Below are 26534 nucleotides of genomic sequence, written 5' to 3' on the forward strand. Positions count from 1 at the left end.
TTTGTTATTAAATTCTTTCCCACCCCGATAACATCATCATCTCACGTGTAATCGTTCGCAAACATGGCTACCACTACACCTCCCCATCACGAGCCAGATGGCAACTTCACTGCTGAGGAGATTGCAGTACTGCACCAAGCCGGTCTGATATCAGACCCTCTTCCAGGAGGCAAACGCAAAGCCAGCGTCTCTCTGACCAGTCCACCAACGTCCCATGGTTCATGGTCCTCGGGCTCTTCTTCATCCCCGGTAGCTTCTATACGCATCAAAAGACGGCCCATTGACGCAGGAGATCAAACCTTTGAATTTCCTACCAGCGAAGAGAGCGTTGCAGCCCTCGAGTTCATGGGTTTCAATAACGAAGTCGCAACTGAGATTCATGCTCGCTTCGTGGCCCGCTCCGACCCGGACCAGAACCCTGACTCCATCCTTGATTACGCAAAATCCTTCATTAGGGAAATTGATCCGTACGAGAACCTGCCTGATAGCGAAGCTCTTTCTCTCATGGGCATCAACTCCTATCTTCAAGCTGTTTTCACAGACCCGCAACACGCCGACATGATGCGCACAGAAACACTTCATTACTGGGTTTGCGACACGTTGCGCCTCAATTATCTCACAATCTCCGAACTTCACGATCGTTGCCATCGTTTCGTGGAACGCGGTCGACCGAGCAAGAAGAAGGCTCGCAAGAGCCTTTCAGAAACCACAAACCTCTACCAACCACCTCAGTCACAAGGCGAATCATCTTCGGCACAAACCCAGAGACCTGTGACGACAGAGCCAAGGTATTTGGACCGCGTACAATTGCCAGAAGGATGTGTCTACGACGAAGGCAGCTACACCGTCCTCCCAGATCATTACGTGCTTTACAAAGCCCAAGCTAGTTGTGAGGTTGGACGATACTTTCTTCAAGCTGCCGGAAATGTGGGAATAAAATCTATCGCGAGATCTTCTGGTGGTGATTTCAACTACGTCAACGACGCCTGGTACTTCACGCTGGAGCAAGCCACTGCTGAGGAGTATCGTGCATGGGCAGCGTTACGATGTCCCAAATCTGAGACATGGATCATCCGGATCCAAGTGCCCAAGACCTTTATTGCAAGTCTCCGCATGGAGTATCTTTGGTACGGTGCAGATTGGAAGAACTACGTGTGGCACTGCAAACAGAAATTCATACCCCCACAACGATTCGACAGATTGTGGCAGAACACTGATCTCATTAAGGGCCACATATGTTCTGCGCTACCATCCAAGATTGAACGCATTTCACGGGAAGATATTCAGGACAGCATGACTCCAGACAGCGTCCTCAAGCTTCCGAACTCCCGTCAAAAATGTACGCAGTGGGCGTTCATGCATGTCTCCGTTGCGATGCGACTCGCAGAGGAGATACAGGGCAAGGTCCAAATCGAAATCACACCGCCGAAGTGGGAGGAAACATCCTAGCCACTGTTGTTAGACATTTTTACTTTTTTATTGCACTCGTCGCACTTGCAACTTTTATAGTTTGTATTTGTTTACTCGCACGAACCAAGTCAGCCGCGACCTGCAGCGGATCATGGTACACTGATAAATAAACGTGCTCGTGCTTATGCTCATGCTCATTGGTTTCCATCTCTTGTGCTTCTCCAGGTCTTCAACAACATTACTCTTTTGAGCTCATGTCAACTTTTCTTTATAATCAACATTGACTTACCGCCCCCCCCCCCGGTCCCCCCGCGGCTCCCATATCGATTTACATTCCTGTGCCTTACGAGAGTGGTAAACTAGACGTGTTTCTTTTGATTCGGCCGAATTGCGTTGCTGAGTGGCCCAATTTTGTCTGAGATTCTGGCACGAAGCAAAAGCGGCTTTCCAAAATAGGATCAACCCCCTTGTCAACCCGTGTCAGGTCAACCCCAGGGCGAGACGATTTAGATCCCTTAGATCCGAACATCCCCCCCCCGTCCCCCCACCATGGCTCTGCTTTCTTCTCAGCCTACTTCTGATTATGCCTTTATGAAGCACACCCCTCCTTCAGCTTCTTCTTCTTCTTCCTCCTCCCCTGGCTGTCGCACATCCTCAAAGCGCAACACGGTTCATTGGGAGAAACGCGATCTAGACATCTCTGACAAGGAAAACGAAGACCCAGAGACGCGCCACGACGCGTCCCCCTTGCATAAATCCGAAAGTCTGGGGTTGTTCAAGCCATCCCAAGGCGGTGCTCGTATTGATCTCCACGACAGGAAGTTCCGAGGCCAACAGCGGCGTGCGCCACTTGCAGCCGAGACTTTTATTGCGCCGAGATCATCAGGCGCTACTAGCACACACGCTGAAACAGACACAGGTTGGGACATTCACGCCCCCAGCGATCTGATCATATGTCTCCTCTTAGTTTACTTGACTGACCTGAACCTGCCTGCTACTAGTAGACGCTCTTGGTGGCCACGACCTGGTCAAGGCTGCCAGAAGTCTTGATCCCAACGAGAACGTCTTTGAGCAGCACAAGAAGAAGCAGTTTCAATGGGTCTTGTCCCTCCCTGCCTCAGCTGCCCAAAGATCCACCCAGCAGTCACAGAATAGCCCCTTGGACCTCACTTCTCACCACACCCCTGACGAGGGCGGCAGACGATACTTTGGCTGCAACCTGCTGACCTGGACCAAGAAGGCTGGAAGAGAAGGCCAGTTCCCAGGCGACCCGGAAGACAAGTATCTGCTCCTAGCCACGCCTATCGATCTCAGACCAGAACAGAGCACGACGGCGCACCTTGGCTTCACCACGTGCGAGTTTCGTGTCCTGCAAGAGGAGACTCGAGAGATTGAGAAGATGGCAGCCTCTCAGACGGTGGTGAACACCCCGACCAGCGCCACAAGCAACGCCTACCGACCCAGTCCCCTGAGTGCCAGCAGTGCCCATTGGTCTACTGCTGTGGAGGCGTCAGAGGACAGCGACAATACTCTCACGATGGATCTCCGCCATCATGAGATGAAGGCCCCCCTCAGCACGATCGAGGACTCTTTTGAGGAGCTCGACATGCTCGAGGATCATATTGAGGAAATGGCAGACGCGGCTGCGCAAATGAGCATCAAGGACAACCAGCAGCAGCAGCAGCAGCAGCAGCAAGAGAAACCTGTCGCAGCAACCCGGTCCGCGCCTCAGGAGGCGCATCAAGAAGGCGCCCAGGCAAAGAGAAGTGTCTCAGCGCGCCGCAGCACAGCTCATGATGCCGCTTCTCTGCCAGGATCCGACCGTGGCAATGCGCAGACGCCGACGGCGGCAACGCTGAGGAAGGTGGCTCGTCCAGCCAGCCTGGCCCCACCCAAGCCCCTTCAGAAGACCAGCAAGCGGCCTACTGTTCCGACCTTTGAGCTGCCCGGTGAGAGAGTCTCCAGGGAGCTGAAGGAAAAGAAGGCAGCGCGGCTGTCGATGCAGCTCGTCGACCCGCAGAAGGCGGCCGGCGAGTCGGCGAGCTCTCCACAGCGCACCCGCTCCATCCGGTCTAGCAAGCCGCCGACAGTCCCTAAGTTTGAACTGCCTGGTGAGCGGTACTCGCGTCAGAAGAAGGAACGCCTGGAGCAGAAGCTGAAGGAGGAGGAGGAGGAAGCCCGCAGGCGCCGCCAGTTCAAGGCCAGGCCGTCGCCGGCAAAGGCTGCGCCCAGCACTGTGCGCTCGACGTTTACCAGCCGTCAGCGTCAAAGCACGGGTGTCCAGCCAGAGCAGCAGGCTGCCGCCACTGCGGAGTCCTCACCCAAGGCGGGAGCGGCGAAGCGTCAGGCGGTGACAATGACCCCCTCGGCCGCACGTACAGCTAGTCTCGCGTCCGTGTCGACGGCGACGACCGCGGTCCGAGGTCGCACCTCGAGCTTTGGGTCGTCACAGGTCAGCACGCGCGCGACGTCGTCCTCGGCCGGTAGTGCGGTGTCGTCGACAACCAGGAAGCGCAGCAGCGTGTCGGCGGAGGAGCTCCAGCAGCAAAAGGCACGGGGTCGCCAGATCTACGCCCGGGATAACAATGCAGGACAGGTGAAGGCGCGGGAGGAGCAAGACCGCAAAGAGGCCATCAAGTTGGCCAGGCAGAAGTATGCAGAGATGAGTCGTATGAAGGCCGCGCAGGGCCGTGCGAGAAGAAGCCAGCAGCAGTCCTCTTTGTGTGCCGAGGAGAGTGCGCCCGCCTCGACGTCGTCCCCCTCCGCCTCCTCCATTGCCAACCCCGAGGAGATCCCACCTCGTGTTCCGCAGCACCTGTCTGGAATCGGCAGGAACTTCTGAAGAGCATCGAAAGAGACAGAGAGAGAGAGAGAGAGAGAGAGAGAGAGAGAGAGAGGTTTGATGCGTCATCGTCTTGGATGAAGTGCTTGCGCGACTGAAACAAAGTTCTACGGTCTGTCGGGCGTGGTCTTATAAATGCAACCAGCACAGACTGGATCCATGTTTTGGTAATCAACCAAGAACCGCAATGGTCGGATGCTTGAAAGGTGAACTGTATTGGAAGATTCTGGTTACGGATATGATGGGTGATGGGAGGCCAGGAGTTGGAAGCGTTCTTGTATTGTGTCATGTCCATGGCCTCGGGTTGCCGTGGTCATTTATTGGGAGTTAGGGCTAGGGAAGAAGGAGTGAAGTAACATGGGGATTACGGAGGAGGGTGTATTGTTCTTGTTTGTTTGTTTGTTTGTTTTCCTCCGAGAACACGCTGGTGTCGTGCGTTGTTGGAATTGTAGGATTATCGCTTTGTAGTCGAGACAATATACTCCCTACTAGCCGTGCAAAGTCTTTCATCTTGTATCTTTCTGCTAGCCAGCCTGTGAGTTTGAGTGATTCTGCAGCCAATCGTGATGAGCTGTGACAAGACTAAGTACTGGCCACTTGGACAATCTCATGCAGTGCTCACTCGCCCGTGTGTATGCATGTAGAAACCAAAAGCCACCAAGCAACCAAAAGGGGAGAGAGAGAGAGAGAGAGAGAGAGAGAGAGAGAGAGAAAAGAAGAAAGAGCAAAGGGGAGTATGCAGCCAGCAACATTGCAGTTGTAAGTATAAGAGTCTCAATTGAACATATGAAAAGCAGTTGTCTTCACCGCTGCTGCAAACGTTGCCAGGATCATTTGTTTTACAGCGGGTGTGCACGCCACGTGAACCACTGTCCACTGTAACTTGGAGCTTTTTCCCCCTTCATTTTTGACCGGCCCCCCCCCCTCCCCCTTTCCTTTCTTCTTTTCCTTCTACATTTTCCCCCGACAATATGATGGACTGCTTCTTCTAATGTGCTCGCCTTTTCTATTGGCATGCCTCCTGTCGCAATTTTGGTCCCTTCGTTCGGCGCAAATGCTGGCCAGGACGGTGCGCAAGTAGTGGTAGGAAGAGGACAAGGTCTGATGAGAATTGGGGACGCAAGTGGTGCAGGTGGAGATGCAGGTGCAGGTGCTCGGCGGGTAATTCTGCCGACCGGGTTGCTGGACTTCATTTTCCACATCGACAACAACAGCAGCACTACATTGACAGTTAGCCTCGTGGCTCTTGTTGTCATTGTCGTTGTTGTTGCACTTTTGCTGCTCGTTAATTGGGGTTTTTGGATACGTCATCGTTTTGGGGGATTCAAGTGGACTGCGTACCGTGGGATTTGGGATTGTGAGAAGAAGTTGTTGTTTGTGTTGGAAGAACAAGAAGAGGTAAAGGAGGAGGAGAGAGAAGACGAAGAGAAGGAGAAGGAAGAAGGGTCTTCTGGGTTAGAGGTCAAGACTTGGAGACCATCTCATCTGGATCCTGAGACTCTTCGTCACCACTCATCGTCACCACACGCTATCCACGCCATATCCAACACCACAGCAACAACTACGACGACGACGACGACCACCACCACCACAGTCACCATGGCGCGAAGAAGCAGCTCCTCCTCTTCCTCTTCCTCATCACCACGACGGTCCCCTAGCGTTCTACGCCCACATGGCCCCACCCCTACTCCCCATTCCGGCCACGCAACCACCATCCCGCTGCCCCAGGGCCGGTACACAGGCGTCCTCCTACCAGCCAGCCCATCCCTCCCTAAGGCGGTCGAGGCGTGGCGCGGCATCCCATATGCACAGTCCACTGCAGGAGAGAACCGGTTTCGGCCGCCAGTGGCGCTTGATCCTTACGATGCTGCTGCTGGTGGTGACGCCACTGTAGTTGCAGACGCGTTTGGGCAGATCTGTCCTGGAACGGTGGGGCGAGCGGTGGGCGTGGCGGAAGGGGAGGACTGTCTCAACCTGAACATCTACCGCCCCGCAGGCTACAGCTGGAACGACAAGGCCGACGGCGAGGGTGGTGATCGTGGTGATGGTCGTCGTCAACTGATGCCCGTGGTCATCTACGTGCACGGAGGCGCCTTCAACGGCGGCATGGGCGTGGAGAGAAACATGGCCAGCTTCGTGGGCTGGGCCGACACACCCATCCTGGGCGTCAACTTCAACTACCGCGTCGGCCCCCTGGGGTTCCCCAGCTGTGCTGCTGCGGACCGGGAGGGTTGTCTGAACCTGGGCCTGCGGGACCAGCAGATGCTGTTTGGCTGGGTGAGGGACAATATTGGTGCTTTTGGGGGGGATTCGGGGCGGGTTACTCTGATGGGATTGAGCGCTGGGGCGCATTCGGTGAGTTGGTTGATCCTGGACGAGGAGAAGCTGTGCTACCGAGCAGATGGACGGAGGCAAAAGAGTAACTCTGTTTCTCTCTCTCTCTCTCTCTCTCTCTCTCTCTCTCTCTCTCTCTCTCTCTCTCTCTCTCTCTCTCTCTCTCTCTCTCTCTCTCTCTCTCTCTCTCTCTCTCTCTCTCTCTCTCTCTTGTCTCTCTCCCTCTCTCTCTTTTCACTTATCAAAGAAGCAAGGGCTGACGATCATCATTTTTAGATCGGCTATCATCTTCAGTCCTACACAGCCTCCACTGCTCCCTTTCACGCCGCCATCCTCGAGTCTGGCGGCCCCACCGCCCGCGCGACCCTCTCGCCTGACCACCCGCGTACAGAGGCCCAGTGGCGCGAGTTCCTCTCCGCCCTCGGCATCGAGCAGGGACAGACACAGGTAGCAGTGGAGGACCAACAGCAGCAGAAGCTCTTCCCCTTCCTTCGCTCCCTGCCGCTAAATGTCCTCCTCCGCGCATCCGGCGCCGTGTTCAGCAGGTACCAGGACCCAGTCCGCTGGCCCTTCCAGCCCGTCGTCGAGACAAACAACAACAACAACACCACCACCACCACCAAAACCGGCGGCGCCATCATCACCGACCTTCCCATCTCCGCCTTCCGCCGAGGCGCCTTCCTCCGTATCCCCATCCTGACAGGCTTCAACACCAACGAGGGCGCCGTCTTCTGCAACCCGCGCGTGAGCACAGCCCAGGACTTTTTCGGCAAGTTCACCGCCATGATCCCTGGGCTGGAAGGCGCTGACCTCGCCTCCCTGTCTGCCCTGTACCCGGACCCCGTCGCCCACCCGGACAGCCCGTATGCTCGTGTGCCGCGCGGCTTTGGGCGGCAGTGGAGCAGGTATGAGGCTGCTTATGCGCATTATGCATATATCTGTCCTGTGCTGCAGACGGGACACTTCTACAGCGGGTGTGGGCTTGGTGATGCCAATGACGACGATGCTGCTTCTGGAAAGAGGAAAACATCGGCGTCGTCGTCGTCGCCGCCGCCGCCCGTCTGGGTGTACCACTTCGCGCCCCTCTCGCGCCCGGAATTCGGCGGCACGGCTAATCATGGCGACGAGGCTCCCGTTGTGGCTCACGATATGGCTGCTATCGGGTCCTGCCCAGGGCTGGTCCGCACTGCTGACGTTATGCATGGTGCTTGGGTGCGGTTCATTGCCACCGGTGATCCGAACTCTCCTGCTGCTCCTGCAGGTTCCACCACGACGACGACGACGACGACGACGACGACGACGACTAGGACTCCCAGGCTGCCCTTCTGGCCCGCGTTCAGCTCACCCCTTGTCGAAAGTGACAACAACACCAACAACTCGTCAGGCCAACTCCATCATCGGAGCGGTAGCCGGGAGAGGAGTGGTGCCAGCAGCACCGGTAAGGTCATGATCTTTGGAGCCGACAATGACGAGAGGATGGGCGACAGCGGCGAGCGGAGGCCAGGGACGCCTGCCAGGGTGGCGAGCCTGACGGAGCACGAAGTGGAGGCGTGTAGGTACTGGTGGGAGCGGGTGGAGTTGAGTGAGGGGATAGGACGACGGAGGGGGGCGGTCGGTGGCGATGGTAGTGGTAGTGGTAGTGGTAGTGGTAAGGCTAGGGCGAGATTGTAGTCTATTTTTAACTAGATGTTTATATATGGGCTGTGTACATGTGTGTATATGCCTTTCTACTATGCCTCCTTTGCAAATTTCCGAGGGCCAATGTAAGTACAGTTGTAGACATTAATTGAGTTGCTTTGTGACGTTTGGCCGACTTGACAGAGCCTCATTCTATTCGAACCATTCCCAAATAAAGATTTGTGTCTTGACTACGAGTGAGTATAGCTCTGTGTTGCACATTTTATAATATTCGATCATCCCCCTTTCAACTTCCACGACGAGTTCTCTTGATCCCCCCAGTAAATCCAGACGGCACGTCTGATGACATTTCCATCAGAACACCCCCAAATATGCGACCGTCGGTCCCCCAAGATCGCTCACTATTCCTACATCCATCCCCCAACAAAAGTCATGTACAATTTGTATTAAAAAGAAAAGACAAAAAAGAAGCCAGTCCGAACATATGCACCATGTCGTGTTCGTATAATGTTCGAAAGGTTGGTTTTCAGGTGCCAAGCTGACCTGCGACCCTCGAGCTGTGCTCCGTCAACGACAGAGTAGTAGCCCCGCCGGTCCCAGTTGCATCGTTCGTCTGTTGCCAATCTGTGTATATACAGCCGGCATTGTTTTGTATGACGGTAGAAGAAAGCTTTTCCCCGCAAAACGCCTTGCAACGCCGTAATGGGGGCATAAAAATAAAGGATATATATCAGGATAAAAGAGGCCCCAGGACAAAAGGTGGAAAATTAAAGCCAATACTGTGTCGAAGCATAACCAGATGTTTGGCGAAAAGAGGAGAAAGGGTATCAAGCGCAGACCAATTCATGCGTGGTAGCTGTTCAACCATTGCCGTTCCGTAAGCTCATCCATTCCGAGACCAGCAAGTCACTTTTCGGGTTTTAAAAATTCTGCGAAATGCCGGCGCTCTGCTGAGGATAGTGCGACGGGTTCTCGATGCGCGTGTTGCGTCGTGCGGGGTTGTCTCTGATCACAGGCTGACCACCTGGCGGGCTGCCCATATGGCTCTCGGAGTAGGGGTCGTATTGTGCGTAGCCCTGGTTCTCGCTGTACGCCATGCCGATCTCTCCAGATCCGTCTGAGGGTGCTCCAGCGCTGTAGGAGGATGAGGCGTTGGAGGGCCCGCGGCGGACGTTGCCTCCTCGGTTGTTGGCCGAGTTGGGACCCATAGCACCCAGTATCTCGCCTTCTGGTGTGTGGTGGCCCTCACTCATTAAGGGGTCGCCAGAATAGTTAGCCCTCGTCGGGGATGCGCCATCCGAGTACGCGTTCTCGGAATACGGCGTGTCAGAGAAGGCACCGGCGGCGGCGCCTCCTGACATGGTCGTCGAGGCCTTGCGCCCAGTCGAACCGCCCAGGGTGGTAGATCCCCAGCCTCGGTATCCCGACGACCCATCCTCCTTCATCTCGTATCCAGCACCGCCAGAGCCAGGGATCGTGGGGTCGGCGTTCGGGTTGTATGTGTAGTCCTCGACTTCCTTCCGGCGCTCTTCTTCCGCGGCCTTCTTGGCCTTTCTCTTCCTGAAGAGCCAGATGCCCACACCGACGAGGATCGCTACAGCGGCAATAGGCACGACGACGGCGACGGCGATGACGCCGGCATGGCTGTTTCCTCCAGATCCGGAGCTGCCGGTCTGAATAGATGCTCCACTGGAGGACGCAGACGCTGCAGAGTCTGTGCCGGTCGGAATAGTCGATGTGACAATGGTCTGGGTGATGTATTGTGTGCTGGTGATGCCGCCCGTCGTGATCACAGACTGGGATGTGGAGACGGTTGTCGACAGGATAGGCTCGGTCGACGAAGTGGATGAGGCTATGGCAGAGGTGGTACTTGTGTCGCTCGAGACAGTGGATAGTGTGGTAGTGTCAGAGCTTGTGGTGGTGGGCGTCTCTGAGGACGATGTAGTAGTCTCAGTAGGCAGTGCCGACGTGGTCGTCGTCAGCAGCTCTGAGGTGGTGTCCGCTATGGAAGTGGCACTTGTGTCAGCAGCAGAACTTGTCACCGAGGTAGTCGGCGTGGTAGCCGGCTCAGAGGTTGTCGTCGACGGCGCCGCCGAGGTGGAGACAGCCGTCGGCGTCGCTGCAGCCGTACTTATGGAGGTAGCGTTGTTGCTAGCCATCGTGAACAACTTGGAATTTTGAAGTCCAGTAGATGGATTCCTGGCGTGTGGAGGTGCCATGTTAGCAGGGACGACGACAGACAACAACGTGGTATACAGGGAAGCATCGTAAGGTTCATGCCGGGGAAAAATGGACGACAGATAAGCATAAACAAATAGCTGAGCCCAAACAGGACCACCACAGACTGGGAGACGACGATCTGTACAACAATGTCTTGCGGAGTAGCTGAGGCTTTTCCTCTTTCTTTATCTTTTTGGAGACACCAGGATGTACAGAGCGAATGACTTGACAGGCGCGAACGAGGGAGAGAGACAAAGGGAGAAAGAAAAACGGGGACATAGGGTTAAGTGGTCCGTACCTGTATGATCAGCGACTGAGAGGGACCTCGACCGCAGCAGCTGGATGCGTGCGATGCAGGGTCTTGACTGAGGCGGATCGTCAAGTAGCTCGAGGAGTCGCGGAGGACATGCGAGAGCTGAGGCGTGGGCTTGTCGCCGGGTTTGACGTGGTGTAGGAAGGGGGTGTTTGGCTGTCGCGGGCAGCACGAGTGGGACGACAAAGAATTGGCTGTCAGGCGACGGCAGCGCGAGAGACCCAGAACACGAAAGTGCCAGGGGTTTGTCGGGCGGCTGCAGGCGGCGGCTGCGAGATAAACGCTGGCCACAAGTTCCAAACAGACCACAAACGAGAAGAAGCAAGGCGTTTGCTATGATGCTATGCCAAGTACCGCCGAGGAATGCGTAGATGATGACAACCCGCCGTCTGCTGGAATGGACGCAACGGACAGACCTTGGGTGGTGGTTGAGAGGGCCCGAGCAGGAGGAAGAGGGGAGCAGCACGGAGGAATGGAGGAAGTGCCGTGTGGTCAGACTGGGTTTCTCAAAATTGGGCGTAATGCACAGCGAGCAGCGGGATTGGGGTAATAAAAAGACTGGCGCCAGAGCTGAACCTGGTCAAGTGTCGCCCTCCAACCGAATCCTTCTTGCTTGCGAGATGTTTGATTGATTGGCGGCTTGGATTCAATGGATGTGCTTGGCCGTGGTTTGCGGTTTTTTGTCGTTATCGCGCGAGAGTGTGAGAGAGAGGAGAAAAAGGTGAGACTCCTGTACCCCTGATTGAGAAATAGTCTCTCGCTGTTTCTCAGCAATCTGAAATCTGGCTGTTACAGGCTGTTGTTCCTCCTCCTCGAGTGTTAGGCTTGGAGGGTGCTGAGTGAGCCGAATGGGCAAGCCGTCGTGGCTTCAATTCAGCCTTTGGTCTTTCTTCGATTTCCTTTTCGCCTGGACTTTTTCTTCTTTTCTTCACCCCTTCTCTCTGCCAGGAAAGGTTGGCGAGTCTGGTGATGGGAGATTAATGGCACACAATCTGCTCAGACAGAGGAGGCCTTGAAGGAGCTGGCCGAGGGGAGTGAGAGAGGCGGGTGAGTTGGAAGATGGTTTCCAATCTGTTTCCAGCAGCAGGCTCAGAGTTGGAAGCCAGGGGGGAAGAAAGAGAGCAGTAGGGAGGACGAGCAGGCTCGCTAGGTCAGCAGCGTCGCAGCCAACCTCGCGTCAGCACCTTGGGCCAGTGCTCTGGGGCCCTGAACCCGGTCCTTTTTCCCGTATTATGCTGGGGCCTTTCAGCAGTCACGCAACGTGGGAGAGAGAACACTGCCACTTTCCCACCTCCTCCGGGAAAAGAAGGACAAGATGAGCTAGGCCTCGTCTGGTCGTATCGCTTTGGTGCTAAGCGACCCTAGCCCACTTTGGGGCATGTGGGGCTGCCCTGGCGAGAGGACGTGAGTGGTTCAGGCCCCTGGGCTTAGCGCAATTAGGTCTGTCCCCACCTGGCCGCTCTCGGATACGGTGGTCGCTGCCTTCCTCTCTTGTCCCTAGCCTTGGCCCCTTCTTCTCTCGCTGAAAGCACTGAGAGAAAGCGCTGGAGACACTGTAGAGAGAACCCTGTGAGGCCTGACAGGTTGAGTCAGACAGGCTGCAGTGGCTGATTTCTCTCTTTATCTTTTTTGAATCCCTTTCGAGGTGGCTTGTGATTGTCTCTTGTCTCCTATTTGTCACTCTTGTCCTTTTCCTCTTCTTTATTTCTTTCTCCTTTTCCGCTTGAGTTTATTGAATGCTGGGCTTGAATTGACTTCGACCCGTGTGTTTCGGGGTGCCGGAGCTGGATCTCCGGAGAGTCAGTCAGCGGAAGATTGAAAGTGGATCGATCTATCTCTCGAAACCCCCTCCAGAAAGATACAGACAAGAAAAATCAAAACGATGACGCCAAGCTGTTGATCGGTGGGAATTCAACCGGCACTCCGGGACAAAACAGACCTTTTTTCTTTGTTGTTCGGCGCTCCTGCGTAAATCGATGCCTTGGCTTTCTCCCAAGTAGACGGACGAGATATGTAACAATTATTCTCGTATCTGTCGCTGGCGCATTCGATTTGTCGGCTGGAGGGTTTTCCGCCCCTGGTTGTTGATCGACAGCGAGGTTCGAGTGCACTGTACGATGATCTCCGTGCGGCCCTCTTTTTTCGGGATACGCTTGCACTGTACAAGTTTCCACCGAGACGGTCGACGTCAGTCGTCTTACATAGTATACCCAAGACGACGATCAGGAACGGGGATGGGATGAAGGGAGCTTCTGTTGTCGGTATCGACAGCAGATCGGTAGACGAAAAGGAAAAGAACACCAAAAATGTCAGAATCTGGAACAGTAGAGGGAGAGGAAGGGGCCGGATTAAGTTGGGTTTCCTTGCTACCCTTCTTACATAGCACGAATTCGCTCGCATGCGTCCAGTACAGCACGAGACAAACAGACCACTGTCAACTGAACTTGGTAGGCTAACTCTGCAGTGCTATGATAGTATCTAGCCCTGGATGGAGGCTCGAGGGATGGGGACCTTTGTTTGGCTGCCGAGGGTGCGATCGAGAACATGATCTTTGGATGGCACCCTACTTCAGCTGGGCTAGCCAACCAACCAGTCGATTACCCTCGGACATGCAGTAGTACTCTGCACGTTGTCCCTCTACGCCCACACTCCGTTTCGCATACATAGATGTGGTGATAGGCAAGCGTGGCAAGCAAACAGACGTGCGTGTCTAGTCGGTGTTCGCAAAGGGGCATATCTAATCGGCTCGACTCTGCACCACACTATGTATGCAACTAAGCAGCCTCTCATGCGACGTTGCTTGTGGATGACACACACACACACACACACACCACTACCACCAGCAGGAACACACTGCAGCCTCTCTGGTGACCTGGCCTTTTCACAAGCGGGCTCGTTCCATCAGAGAAGATGACTGCCGCGGTCCGAGCTGATTGCCTATCGTCCGTGAACTGAGGCAAGCAAGCAAGTCAGCATTCCCTCCTTCAGCGAGTTTGTCTGCTATGCCACATGAACTGTCGCACAGTGAACGTCACCACAGTCCAATGACCCCGTGGCAAAAAGAGACATTGGGCCGGAGAGCTGACCGGATCGGGGAGGTCTACCTAGACACGATGATACAATCCAATATACTATCAAACCCTCTCCTTCTTTTCCAAGGTTCAACGCCAGCAAATGATCCAACAGGGGTTGGGTGGTCGGCATCATAGTTCAGGGTTCGCATCCAAGATTTTGACGTGCTTGTAATTTTTTTCTCTCTGTTTTCCTGATATAGGCCCAGTAAAGCAGTTAAGGCCATTCACGTCATCATCTCCATATCCCCCCCCCCCCCGCCCTGTTTGCACGTTCAAGTATGCATCACTCCATGTCTCCCATGCTCCGGTTCGCCAAGGGAGAGGCCAGGGAGGGGCCCTGCCGTTGATCTTTTTTGTCCCAATTGCCATCGATAAAAAGTCCAGGGTACAAAAGGAGCACGCAAGAAAGAGCAGGACAAAAAAAAAAAAAAAAAAAAAGAAAAAGAAGGTTAAACAAACACACACACACCCTCTCTCTCTCTCTCTTTCTCGGCCTAAAAATTTGTGGATCAAGGTTTGGTAGATGCCGCACATATTTCCATTTTTAGACCACGGGAGCGTATGGGACACCGAAATTACTGGCCCAAAAGAATTTCCAACTACAGACGCCGGGGAGGATGGGGGGAGGGTATAAAATATTGGCTACATAATACATCCTTACGCAAGTATATACTATAATTCACAATGGCAGACTTCCGCCGAAGCTTCACCAATAGTACATACTATGTAGAGACGCCAAAGCAGTGGGTATCCCGGCAGCAAATAGCGCCGGCGTTCAGAACGCGGGACAGTAGAGAGAAGTCTTTTGTCCCAATTGGGGGAGACACTGAGACAGCAGACGGTCACACGGATGGGAGGCCACTTGGAAAACAAGACAACAGGCGCGCGATGGTGCTGATCGAAGGGGGGGGGGGGATTGGGTAAGGTTTGAAGAAATATATTCCACATGAGGTTGACAAAAGACTGAGAACAGTATTGTGTACATATAGTCACAAGTAAGTAGCATCACCTCATGGGGGCTGATGATGATGATGATGATGCTGCTGCTGCTGTTACTGCTGTTGTCCATCAAGCAAGAGCAACAGAGAAAAGCACGGTGAGTTGGGGGGGGGGGGGGAGCGGGTTGAGTTTAGACACACGTACCGCCGCCACCAACCTAACCATTTAAGTATGTAGTTCCATGAGTAGGTACGTTTTTGTCGACTGGCTTGTGATCTTTCTTGTCTTTCATTATGATCGTCCGCGCTTAAAAGTTACGGGATTCAAGAGCTGGCCACCTGAAAAGGGGCCGAGCACGAGGCGTTTAGGCGAGTAGAGCACCTGGCGCCTCGTGTTCCGAATACAAAGTAAAAAGAAGAAGGAGACGGGCGGAGCCGTACTATCGGCGTGACTGAACCGCGCACGCCGAAATGAGCGTATTGAACCTGTCAATCTACCTGCTACACACAAGTAAACAAAGGCCATGTGCTCGGTTTGGGTCACACAAGCTCTCGGCCGAGCGCCACTCTCACTGCGTAGATTTTGTGGCAATGATGGTGTAGGTGCATCTTCAGGTCCGCTGGGCTTGCGACAGCTTGGGCAGTTTTACTGGCTATCCTCCGCCGCCGTCCCCTCCTGTCTTTTCTCCATACTCTCCATACTCTCCTTACTGGATAGCAAGGCACGAGTATGCTGCTAAGATCCCAAGCCGTAAGCCAAAAAATTACAGAATGATCAATGTATGCGCATATATATTTATGAATATGTATTGTCAAATCTTTTGGAAGCCGTTATACCATTTGTTAGAGATTATATAGAAACCTAGAAGAATTCGCCGTAAATACACAACCACCGATCTATATAGTTCGCCCCCTAGGTCAATGTCATTTGCCTACCAACCGGAGACCGGAGGGCAGCAAGCAGTCGAAGGATCCGGCCACCACCATCTTGGTCATGATTTGCTCCAGCAGATACCACCCCATCTGGGAAATCAGGAGAAAGGTCGTCTGGCCGGGCGGTGGCGGGCAAGGAGGATAAGTGGGCAGCAAGCAGACATTAGCTACTAGAATGGGTAGTAGATCAATTGTCGCAGTAGACAGACAGACAAGGCAACCTTGGCAGAATGTCTTTTGAAAACCAAAAAAAAGGAAGATCAAGAACAGCATCGCATCCCGCTCCCATGCTGGGCTTCAGCAACCCGGCCCGAGGGTGTCCGTCCGTTGTGTTTGTGAGAACGCCAGTATCGCCAAGTTGAAACAGACAAGAAGTTTTATACACCACAATCAGCCCTTCAGTAGAAGTTGCCGTGCATGTTCATGGTGGGCTTGAGGGACTGTTCCATCTGTGCCTGGGAGAAGATGATGTCGCCAGGCAGACGGCTGACGCGGCCTGCACCGCTGCGGATGGCGAACTCGTTGGCACGCGAGACGCCGCTGCGGTTGGAGCGGATGCTGCCCGCGTCGCTCATGGTGTCATTGTCCTTGAACTTCTTGGGAGGGGCAAAGTCGAGACCTGTGAAGGTGCCAGACCTGCGCAGGAGATGACTGTATTTTTTTTGTGGTAGTGTTAGAGAATCTGACATCACAGCTCATCAAGTGCATATGTGGAGAGAGAAACTTACGGGCTGGGAAGGGCAGCCATCTCGTCAAAGGTGTTGACCAGAGGCGAGGCAGCTGGCAGCTTGGGCGCGTACTCGCGGCGCTCGCCGAGAGGGCTCTGCGAGCGGCCGGCAGCACGGTCCTGGAACGACTCAGGAGGAGCAAAGTCGGAGGCGTTGATGAGGGCGAAGTGGTCGTCCGTGAGCTTGGCGGGGGTGGGCAGGGTGTTCAGCGGAGAGGGGGGCGGCAGGTTCTTCTTCGGCCTGCCGGACATGGCAGATCCGGAACGAGGGCCGCGTGCAGACGCCGAGGAGTCGGGGCGTGGGCCGTAAGACATGGACGAACCTGCACGTGGCATGCCGCTCATGGAACCAGAGTGGTGACGAGGGGGGCCGCGAGGTCCAGGTCCCCTAGGCCCCATCGGTCCCGGTCCACGGGGACCATGGCCTCGTGGGCCACCTGGGAAGCGGGAGCCGGAGGGAGGAGGCGTCATGGCGCGGCGGCCGATGGGCTGGGCGTAGGGCATGATGAACTGATTGGAGTCAGGGTCGAAGTAGGCGGCATCGCTCCCGTAGTTGTCAACACCGTAGTCAGCGGCTGAGTGGTGGCCCTCGTTTGGCATCGGTGGCGCCGGCTTGGAATCGTCAAAGTACTCCTTGTAGAATGACCTGATGCGGTTTGCGCGCGTCTCGGGATCTTCAGATTCCATGATCTCATCTGGCGGCAGGGGTCGAAGGCCGACAGAGAGCCGCTTGTTGCTCTGCTGGGGAACCATGAGGCCGCTCTCACGAACACGAGCGCGTCCACGGCCCTCATCCTCCTCCCCCTCGGGGGGCGTGACCATCGCTGCGTAGTCGAAATCGGCGTAGTCCTCAGTATGCTCGATGAACGCCGTCACGCTCTGGTGAGCGGGGCCAGCGCTAACCTCCTGGTTGTTTGCTGAGGCGGTCACCTCTGAGACGGGCGGGGCCTGAGACGTCGATTGAGGACCGTTCAACAGGCCGAGCCCAATGCCACTGCCAGTATTCGGGTTGGTACGAAGATTCAGTTCGTCGGCAGACTCCCTCTTGGAGTTATTAGAAAAATCGGGCAGGTCCAGCTCCTCCTCATGCTCCTGCATCACCGGCTCACGGGCAGCACCTCTCTGTGCAACAGGAGCGGGCTGTCGAATCTCAGGAACCACGGGCAGAGGTGGAAGATCGCACTGTGGTGGGGGCATGGGCCCGTCCTCGGGCACGGTGGGCTCCTTGGCGGCGGTGGGCGTCGAGATGTCCGTTTCAACGGCGGTCACTGAAGAGGCGGCGCTGGGCGTGAGGGGAGACTTGGGGTACGAGTTCTGTCTCAGAGGCTGCTGCAGGGCGGGGGACATGGGGTTGGCGTAGGACTGGCGGGACACGCGCTTTGTCGAGGCTGTCATGACGGATGGTGTGTAACGACCGTTCTTCTCCAACGATCCCACAGATCCGGTCTCGCTCATGTACTTGGTGATGGGCCGGTACGGATCGTCCGCTTGGTGCAGGGTTTTGGCGAGGGAGTTCATCGACTCTCGGGAGCCCTGAACGTGCTCCGGCAGTAGGTAAGGGCTGGACAGGTTCATGTCGATCGACAGACCACGGGGGTGCTTGGACTTCTCTCCTCCCAGGCCCAGCATGCTCTTCCGCTTTGACTTGCCACTGCTGGTATCTCCCAATCCAAAGTCGAGAGACCTGTGGTGAGGATCGCGGTCTTCGGCGGCCTGACGCTTCAGGTTCCTCCGATGAAAGTAGATGAGGACACAGATAAATATGATCGCCATTGGGACACTGCGTTCACGTTAGCGGCCAGGGGAAAACAAAAACAGAAACAGGACCTCAGGGCCAGGGCAAACCCACGCAATACCGATGGAGATCTCGCCCGCTATGCTTGTGCTGGTGGGCTTTTCGCAAGTGTTGCTGGCACTGCTGCTGCTGCACGTGGCTGTAGACGAGGACGCGTCGCTTGTACTTGAGGAGCTACGGCCAACGACATGGCTTGGGGGCGTGGATGCCTCGACCGAAGTATCTTCAGCCACGGCTGCGACCCGTCTACCGATGGGAATTCGCGGGCCCATCAGATGACCATTGCGACGGGCAAGCATCTCATCCATGTTGACGACTCAAAAAAAATAAAAATCGGCCTGTTCCCTCACGCAAAACGATGTCGATCGTCGATCTGTTGAACTCGAGCTGGTCTGATTGTTCGTCGTCTTGAATCAGAGAGACAGAATAGCTGTTCTAGCAGGATGGATAGAGAGCGATCGTATGCATGAAGAGCAAAGTTTATTGTCGTCGAGGTCGTGATTTCGATTGCGAAACAAATTAAGGAATGAAATGTCCAGTCTGGAGGAGAGGGGGCTGGCTGACTCGGAGGACCGTGAATGGGCGAGCGATGTAAGGTAGCCAAAACTCCTAGGCACGAAGAATTAATTACAGAAAGAGCGAAAGTGTTCCAGTAAACGACGGAACGTGTGATAATGAGTGACTGTGGAGGTTGTAAAGAATGTAACGCCTGCTGGCAGGCTCGTGAAGCAAGGAACAACAACAGCTACGACTGCGAGGCAATGGTAAGCATAGAAGTCCTCGTGAACCTTCACGCCCAGGCTGGGTAAGGTGGATGGTAAGGAGAGGAGGTGGTGGTGCTGCGTGGGAGGAGCCTCAGAAGACTGAAAGGAGAAACAAGAACAATGATCGACCGGGCAGGGGGAAAAGGCGGCCAAGAAGAAGGACCAACATCCACCGCCGACACCCCTCAAAGGCAGCGGAGCCTACAGGAAATGAGAGAGGAGGAGGGACGGAGCCGTGAGGGAATCGCAAAACGTTCATCCAGTCCGTACTGGGGACCCCTGACCGTTGATTGCTCCAGCAAATCAGATGGCAGATGTACCTGGCATTCCAGGGGGGAGGCATGCAGGTGTGGACCAAACATCTGCCCGAGTGCTGGACCAATCCATGAAACGGCCAGAACCGAGGGCCCCCAGCGCTTAATCTCGTTTAACCTTCTAGCGTCGGTGGTCGCCTTGTTGTGAGGAGCCCAACGACCTCATCCACTTTCAATAAATTGGGCGGGCTGCCGAAATGATACCTTGGTATCGCCCTGTTGTCCTAGGAACTCAGGGGTTCCTCGAACGCTGCCGCAGTCGCTATTACCCGCTGAGTAGCTCGCAGTACTCCTGAATATTGGTGGCGGTTGAGACATGGAACAGCCATGGACGGCTGAAAAGAAAGAAAGAAAAAATTAAAAATCAAGAGACAAGGAAAGAGAGAAAAAGCAACATCTCTGAAGTTGTGGTGTGCTCGTGGTAACGTCCTTGTTGCTTTTCGCTCGAGTCAAGTAACCTTACTTCCCCCCTTCTTCTCCCCCTCTCGATCTTTCACAAGGTCCCCGGTCTCTGGCAAGATACCCAGCAGCCCATGGGTTGGGTTGCCGTCTGAATGAGGGACGCGACAGTGTCTAGGCCTGCCTGGCCACATTGCCAGGGAAAAAATCACCGTGCATTCAGGGGAAGACGAGAAGCAGGTTTTCCGCGGTGATGTCCCGAGAAAAAGGAGCTTACACGACCCCTCAATCCTCGTGACTGTTCAGCTCCACGAAATTCCACGACTGACGAATTTGCGGTGTTTCCATAATTGGATACGGTGCGCACCTTGCAGAGGATGGGTCCAGAGTTCTGCAAGGCTAGCTTACGCTGGTGTCCATCGGCCAGAGCTTACTCGTTATTGGCTGCTTTCACATCCCACAGCGTACAGTATGTACCTGGGGGTTAAGATCCATATCCGATGAGATTTAAGATCCAATGAGAGCAGCCTTTCATTTCGTCCGAACTCAATAATTCCTCGAATTGTTCTGCTTGCTAGAAGATCCTTCTGCATCCACAGCGCAGCACATTGATGGGAAAGATCTCTCTTTGCAGCGAGTGGTAAGATCTTGAGGTGGGACCGCTGGTTGGTTGATGCTCGCGCGACGTATTCGGAAATGGCCGTGTCTACTTCTCTCGCTCGCTCTCTCTCCCTCTGTCTGTGTCTCTGTCTCGAAACGGACCCGCGACGCGAGGTCGAGTGATGCCGTTGCCCTCGTCTTATGACCTGACCTGGTAGAAGTCGGGTGCATATTCGAGTAGCCAGTTTTTATCGATTTTGCTGATCTCACGAATGTAGGTCTTTGTGCTGGTCTCCATGATCTCGTGGAAGATGACCCAGTCAGCCTTGCGGTTGAACATGAGGCTGCTGGGGTGGGCGTGCAAGATGGTACCTCCATCAACCGTGAGGTATGTCCCGTCTGCCTGCATTCTCGCTGCCTGGGGAAAATAGCCTACAGTGAGGCAGCGTCGGATCTGTTCGGCCTTCTTTACCGAATCCATGCCATGAGCATTGTTGCCAGCAAGGGACTCTTCGGTGTCGATCCCAAATCTCTCGAGATACCGTTTCAGTTGAGCTCTGATACTCACTGCACGGCTCAATGCCTTGAAGTTTAGGTAGTTGTCGTAACAGAACCTGCTCTCCTTCCTACCCTTGCCCACGAAACTCTGATAGACATTCAACAGCGTCAGGTGGTCGCCCTCCTCTGCAGCAAATTTGCGCCTTGCAGTCTCGAACTGCCTTTTCTCATCATCTTGTTGGACCCAGACGCTGCCTCCAAGGCTCGTCATAGCCGCGATAGTCAATACCTCGCTGAGACATCCAAAAGTTGGAGCAGCTAGCAATGTCTTCGCCATCATAAGTTCAACGGCCAGCTCGGCCATTCGCGACCCAAGAGGCTTCGTCAGCTTAGCATACTCGTCCAGGGCCCCAAGAGAGTACAAAAGCTCAAGTGCTTTGACCATCAACTCGGCGGGAGGAGGGCTCATATAATCGAATCGCAACACATTGTCGACTCCGAGGGCCTTCAGCTGTAGAACGAAGGGGGCCAGGTTTGACCTTTGGATCTCGGGCACATTTGCATCTGGAAGGCTCGTGAATGCCTCTTCAGTGTAGAGACGAAAGCACTTCCCTGGTCTTGTCCGTCCTGCTCTGCCAGCTCGCTGTGCTGCCGCTGCTTTGGACACAGATGTTGAGGTCAGTGTCTCGATGCCAGTCGTGGGGCTGTACGCACGGAGCTTGACAAAGCCTGAATCAATCACATAGACAATGCCATCTATGGTCACCGAGGCCTCGGCTATATTTGTGGAGAAAATGACCTTGCGCATGTTCTCTGGTGTCTGCTCAAACACATACATCTGTTGCTCCGTCGTCAGCCCTGCGTAAAGAGGTAAAGGCAGCAATGAATGTGATTCTGGATCCGACCGCGCCAAGCGCTCAGCAACTGCATTGACAGCGAATTCAATCTCCTCTCTTCCAGTCAGGAATACCAATATATCGCCTTTCTGTTCCTTGGAATGTATGTCGAAAACGGTGGTGATGGCCTTCTCGACGTAGTCCTCAGCTGGGCTGCTGAGGTAGAGGATGTCTATAGGATGGGTGCGCCCTTCAAGGCTTATGATGGTACCCTGAGATTGAGCGCGATCATTTACTTCGGCATCATCGCTGGTCCTGGTGAAGAAGCTTAGAAAATTTTCGGCTTGAAGAGTGGCACTGCTGATGATGATCCTTAGATCCGGTCTCCGCTTGATGATCTTCTTTAGCAGACCCAGCAGAATATCAGTGCTGATGCTTCGTTCATGGGCCTCGTCGACCATGATGACGGAGTAACGAGACAAGAGCGGATCGACGAGCGCCTCTCGAATGAGAAGACCGTCTGTCATGAACTTGATCCGTGTGGCAGCGGATGTGGCATCTTCGAAGCGGATAGAGTATCCCACCTCCTTCCCGACCTCACATCCATATTCTTCAGCAACCCTGACGGCAACTGTAGTAGCGGCCACCCGCCTTGGCTGGAGGAAGTTAGCAAAACATACTCGAGCTGGGAGAGATATCATCCGGCTCACCTGCGTGATCCCAAGGACTTTTCCCTCCGCACACCATCCAGCCTTTTCGAGAAATTGCGGTATCTGAGTTGTCTTGCCTGAGCCTGTCTGGCCAACCACGATGACGATGGGATATGTCTCGACAAGATACAGCAGGCTCTCACGATGCTTTGCGATGGGCAGAAGTGCAGGTGGCTTGTGCAGGGCAGGGATGAACGAGGAGTTGAGATCAAAGTCAGCCATGCTGGCGATGCTGATGGTTCTGCCGCACCGTTTCCGAAGAGTGGATTTTTGTAGTTCTTGATCTGTACTTCAGTCCAAAGTTCTCGAGAGCCCTCGTCCTGCTCCTTGCATCCTATTGATTTCTTGAGCCTTGCATCCCTGAGTTTTGCCATTCGCTGGTCGCGACTACCCAGCTCCAAGCTGCCAAAGGCACACCTGCCTTGCAAGTCGGGAGGGTTAGGACCGTGCCTTACTAAGCCATCACCATTGGCCTGCCCATCACATGCACTTCTCACCCTCGCCCCACCTTCCGTCGCATCTGTTCTCTCTTCCAACCTCCACACTTTGCCCAAGCCAGGACTGCTCAATCGGTCGACACCCGACTTGTCGCCCGACTGACGTGACGTTAGCACAGGCGCCTTTACTGCTCTGCGTGTGCCTTATTCTGCTTTTGAACACACACGCGCCTCAAGTTGTTCATTGGACTGTGCCGCAAGGCATTCCTTTTCAAGAACCAAGGACGCCCGTTCTGTTTCTGGAGACTGGTCTGCGCTGCGGATCCTCTGTCCAGCCTTGGGTTCATCTGTACTGACCACGTATCATCGTGCCATTCTCCTCTTCTCTCACTCTAGTTACGCAAGCGCTGCTTGCTGACCCTGCGTGCGATTCGCAACCAGTGACGGGACAGACGCTCAAGGCCAGGCAGCCCGCCTCCTCGAGTTCTCGTCCAACGCTTGTCAACAAATCATCTCCTTCTCTCTGCGCTAACTTGGTATCCTTGATGCACCTCGGGTACCTGAAGCCCTTTTCGCGTCCTGTTCTATCATGGTAAGCTTGTGAAAAGCCGTCAGTCATGGGGAGGAACAAGGCCAACAGTGCGCTGGTTGTTGCCGCGAACGGCCGCTCTGTCAAGGAGAAGCACCATCGCGCTGCACGAGACAATGTTGCCGTCCCTCGCAATCTGGTCGCCATACCGGAGAAGAATATCAAGTCGAAGCATCAGTCTTATTTCCAATTCTTCGAGAATAAAGACCGCAAGGAGAAGAAGCTCGAGTTCCAGGTAATCCTCTCTTCGCACGCCCTCGCCTGTAGCGCCATCTCACCAGCAGCAGGTCACCACCGATACTACCCCGCCTCCTGGGTTCGAGTTCGTGCCGAGCGGGAACCCTGAACTTACCCAGGCATGCAAAGAGCTGTCACGGGAGCAAGATGCCATGATCTTCATTGTCTCGGTACGTCGGTCTCCGCATTCTTACTTACTCTGAATAGGGCCACCTTTGGTTAACGACTTGTGATGATCCCAGGCGGCAAAAGATGCACATAACAATGACGAGGACGACGTCAAAAAATTAGCCTTACAAGTTCACCGCATGGGTCATCACATACGACGGACTATTGTCGAGCAAGCCAAGGCCCAGGTTGGTCGGGATGTCGTCTCATCAACGGGTGACAACTGGCAACTACCTGATACACAGGAGGAAATCAACAGGCAGGCTGAAGCCGCCATGAGAGATCTATTCCCCCGAATACCGAACTTCGACAAGCAGATGATCATCGAGCACTCCTTCAGAAAGGTGGGTTCAAAGAGTTGCTACGTTAGCTGACGTCCATATTTGGTTAACAGACTATGTCACTCAGGGCAAAGATTATGGGAAACCCAAAGTCGGCACCTCGGATCTCCCGTTGCATCGACGTGTGCAGCTCGCTGTCCTCGCGCATATCCGACATACCCACACGCGCTACGATGAACTCCTCAAGGAGGCCGATTGGCACATAGCGAGAAAAGTCGTGGAAAGGACGTGCCTGGATATTCTCGTCAAGTGGCGAGGAGATGAAGAGACAGGCCGCGATCAACTGGATGACATTCTCCGAGAAGTGGTTGTCATATCAGACAACTCTGACGATTCTGATGACTCTGATGATGACGAACAGGAGTCTAGTGATGATGACTCTGTGCAAGAAGCAGTTGCAAGTAGCGCGGTAAGCACACTTGCCGGAACTCTACAGGACATGACCACATATCAGATGCTGCAGCACGAACAGAATAGTCAGCGTAAGACCAAGGCGCTCCGCAGACGGATATCGAAGCAATCCCGGGCCGGCACAGCGCACTCGACGCAGCAGAAAGTGTCCAAGAGGAACAAACGTGGGTTCAAACGCTACGAAGCTGTTCAAAAGCGTTGGGAAGACGCTGTCAACCGGAATCGACATGCACAGAATGAGGCAACGACTTCATATACCCCCCTTGAAAGGGCCTCCAGCCAACATGCTACGCAGCGGCCTTCCGTTGAGATCATGTCACCAGTGCGCAGAGTTGAGCCAGCATGGGAAAACCGGACTTATCTCTCTTCACAGCCACTCCGCGGCGAAGGCCAGCCACACGGTTACCGTTCTGGCCAAGAGGAATCGCCAACCAGTAATTATCCGAAGGAGGATACTCTCGTATCTGGTCCCAATCGCCCTCGTTTAGACTTAGCTCCGTCAGAAGGTGTCGTGATTGGAAGGCGTATCGCCCGCCTCCCGATCCATCCCCGGAATGCTTCAGTCCCAGAAAGGTTGCCTCACGGGGAGTTAAAGGATTTCCTTGTGCCGTCGATCGAACCCATCTCTCCTCACTCTAGGCAAGATACGCAGCCATCTGCGGGCCGGGCGATTCGAGAAGAACAAATGCGTATGGAGCAAGTGCCCATCGGACAGGCTGGTGTGGCCGGTCGACATCCCGTTCATTCTAATGTTCGACCTATGGCTAGTGAGTTCCAGCATCACCCACCAGCGAGCCATGGGTTCAGACCAGTCATGGCCATGACACCCCGGGAGCGTTTTGTGCCACCACCGTATGGGCCCCGCTATGATCCTGAATTACGGCCACACTCGACTGTTGGGGTGTCGCAAGAATTGAGCCGCATGTATCGACTCCGTGAACCTGTTGAGGTTGCCCGAGATACGTACGATGCTCCCATGCCCACCTCAACGCGCGTCATTCGTGTTCGAGAAGAGGCTCGGCCAAGGGAGCTGCTGGACACAGAGCCTGCCCGCATGCGAGAAATGAGCCCTCATCATTTCCGGTCGTACAGGCGCGCCTCTCCTTTACCGGCATACGGAAGCGCTGAGCATCGACGTGTTGTCGGAGAAGCCAACGATCCCAGATTTGACGCACCTCATCGGGATCCAGCGATTAGCTCGGCGCGGCCTCTATATTATGAGGTTCGGCCGACTACCCAGCCAGAGTGGCGTCAAGCCCCCCCTTTCCTTCCCCCAGAGCAGATTTCTCGCGCCAACCCACAAGGACCGCAGGTTCCGCACGAAGTTCTCGTCCGGCGGCCTGCGCAGGATGCGATACCTGTGCATCGAGTTTCTGCTGGATTTCAACAGAATGGGCGAGTTGAACTGCTGACCCTCACCTTTCACATTGGCTAATACTTGGACATAGATATCCTCATCATGATAGAGTACTATCCGACCACTTCACCCCAATGGCGGCTCCGGCTGAGTCGGGCAATGTTCAGTATATCTATGAGCAGCAGGCACCATCTCGAGATGTGGTCATCCTCCGTTAGCCAGCCACGCTCGCTTGCGACAAACCTTCACAATACATATTCGCGGGCCTTACGGACCCCCCGGACACCCTTGATATACCGCCCAAGTGAGAGTCAATGTCGCATATGACTGGTGGACCTTGACACTCGAATCTGTTATCTTTTATGTGCAGAGTTCAACTAGCGTTCACTAGCACAGTGTTCCCAACGTACCGGCGTTTTCATGGGTGGGCGGAAGGAGCCTCTGTTTATTTGCATTTTCACGCCTTGATTATACCTGGTCTGCATTCTAGAGAGGCTTCAACAGAGGAGTTACGGCTGATCATTACGCATTACATGGCGGCATGGCATTTGATAGAGTGTTACGACGATATTGTTCGAGAGCTATAGATGGAAGGGACTGCATAGCACGGCGTTGTTCAGCCGGCAAGCTCCGCTGGCTTGATTGCTAT

The 26534-nt window shown here is 54.6% G+C and overlaps 6 protein-coding genes across 6 annotated transcripts; 3 read left to right on the forward strand and 3 right to left on the reverse strand.

The window, feature by feature from the left end:
- Positions 1 to 63: 63 nt before the first annotated feature.
- On the forward strand, positions 64 to 1599 carry M406DRAFT_351339 (uncharacterized protein; the record flags this gene model as incomplete). The annotated part of the gene is made up of 1 exon (XM_040922622.1): positions 64 to 1599. The coding sequence occupies one exon, from the start codon at positions 64 to 66 to the stop codon at positions 1447 to 1449; it is 1386 nt and encodes a 461-aa protein (XP_040777084.1). The 3' UTR covers positions 1450 to 1599.
- A 4357-nt stretch (positions 1600 to 5956) lies between these two features.
- Positions 5957 to 8185, forward strand: M406DRAFT_236832 (alpha/beta-hydrolase; the record flags this gene model as incomplete). The annotated part of the gene is made up of 4 exons (XM_040916043.1): positions 5957 to 6607; positions 6863 to 7560; positions 7609 to 7847; positions 7971 to 8185. Coding segments are annotated over 4 exons (1803 nt in total), but the record flags the coding sequence as incomplete, so codon positions are not given.
- A 164-nt stretch (positions 8186 to 8349) lies between these two features.
- On the reverse strand, positions 8350 to 9158 carry M406DRAFT_101583 (uncharacterized protein). Its single transcript, XM_040914958.1, has one exon. It carries the CDS (start codon positions 8934 to 8936, stop codon positions 8751 to 8753), a length of 186 nt encoding a protein of 61 aa, XP_040777086.1. The 5' UTR covers positions 8937 to 9158; the 3' UTR covers positions 8350 to 8750.
- Positions 9159 to 15592: 6434 nt separating this feature from the next.
- Positions 15593 to 18459, reverse strand: M406DRAFT_346192 (uncharacterized protein). The gene is made up of 3 exons (XM_040922161.1): positions 18279 to 18459; positions 16431 to 18209; positions 15593 to 16353 (listed from the first exon to the last, which is right to left on the reverse strand). The coding sequence occupies exons 2-3, from the start codon at positions 18200 to 18202 to the stop codon at positions 16101 to 16103; spliced, it is 2025 nt and encodes a 674-aa protein (XP_040777087.1). The 5' UTR covers positions 18203 to 18209; positions 18279 to 18459; the 3' UTR covers positions 15593 to 16100.
- A 2041-nt stretch (positions 18460 to 20500) lies between these two features.
- M406DRAFT_37843 (uncharacterized protein) lies at positions 20501 to 22096 on the reverse strand (the record flags this gene model as incomplete). Its single annotated transcript, XM_040924038.1, has 1 exon — positions 20501 to 22096. The coding sequence occupies one exon, from the start codon at positions 22094 to 22096 to the stop codon at positions 20501 to 20503; it is 1596 nt and encodes a 531-aa protein (XP_040777088.1).
- Positions 22097 to 22899: 803 nt separating this feature from the next.
- Positions 22900 to 25016, forward strand: M406DRAFT_351342 (uncharacterized protein; the record flags this gene model as incomplete). The annotated part of the gene is made up of 6 exons (XM_040922623.1): positions 22900 to 23606; positions 23653 to 23778; positions 23851 to 24120; positions 24185 to 24526; positions 24572 to 24692; positions 24799 to 25016. The coding sequence occupies exons 1-6, from the start codon at positions 23400 to 23402 to the stop codon at positions 25014 to 25016; spliced, it is 1284 nt and encodes a 427-aa protein (XP_040777089.1). The 5' UTR covers positions 22900 to 23399.
- Between the last annotated feature and the right edge of the window lie 1518 nt (positions 25017 to 26534).

The sequence above is a fragment of the Cryphonectria parasitica genome (assembly GCF_011745365.1).
Source record: "Cryphonectria parasitica EP155 unplaced genomic scaffold M406scaffold_4, whole genome shotgun sequence".
NCBI lineage: Eukaryota > Fungi > Ascomycota > Sordariomycetes > Diaporthales > Cryphonectriaceae > Cryphonectria > Cryphonectria parasitica.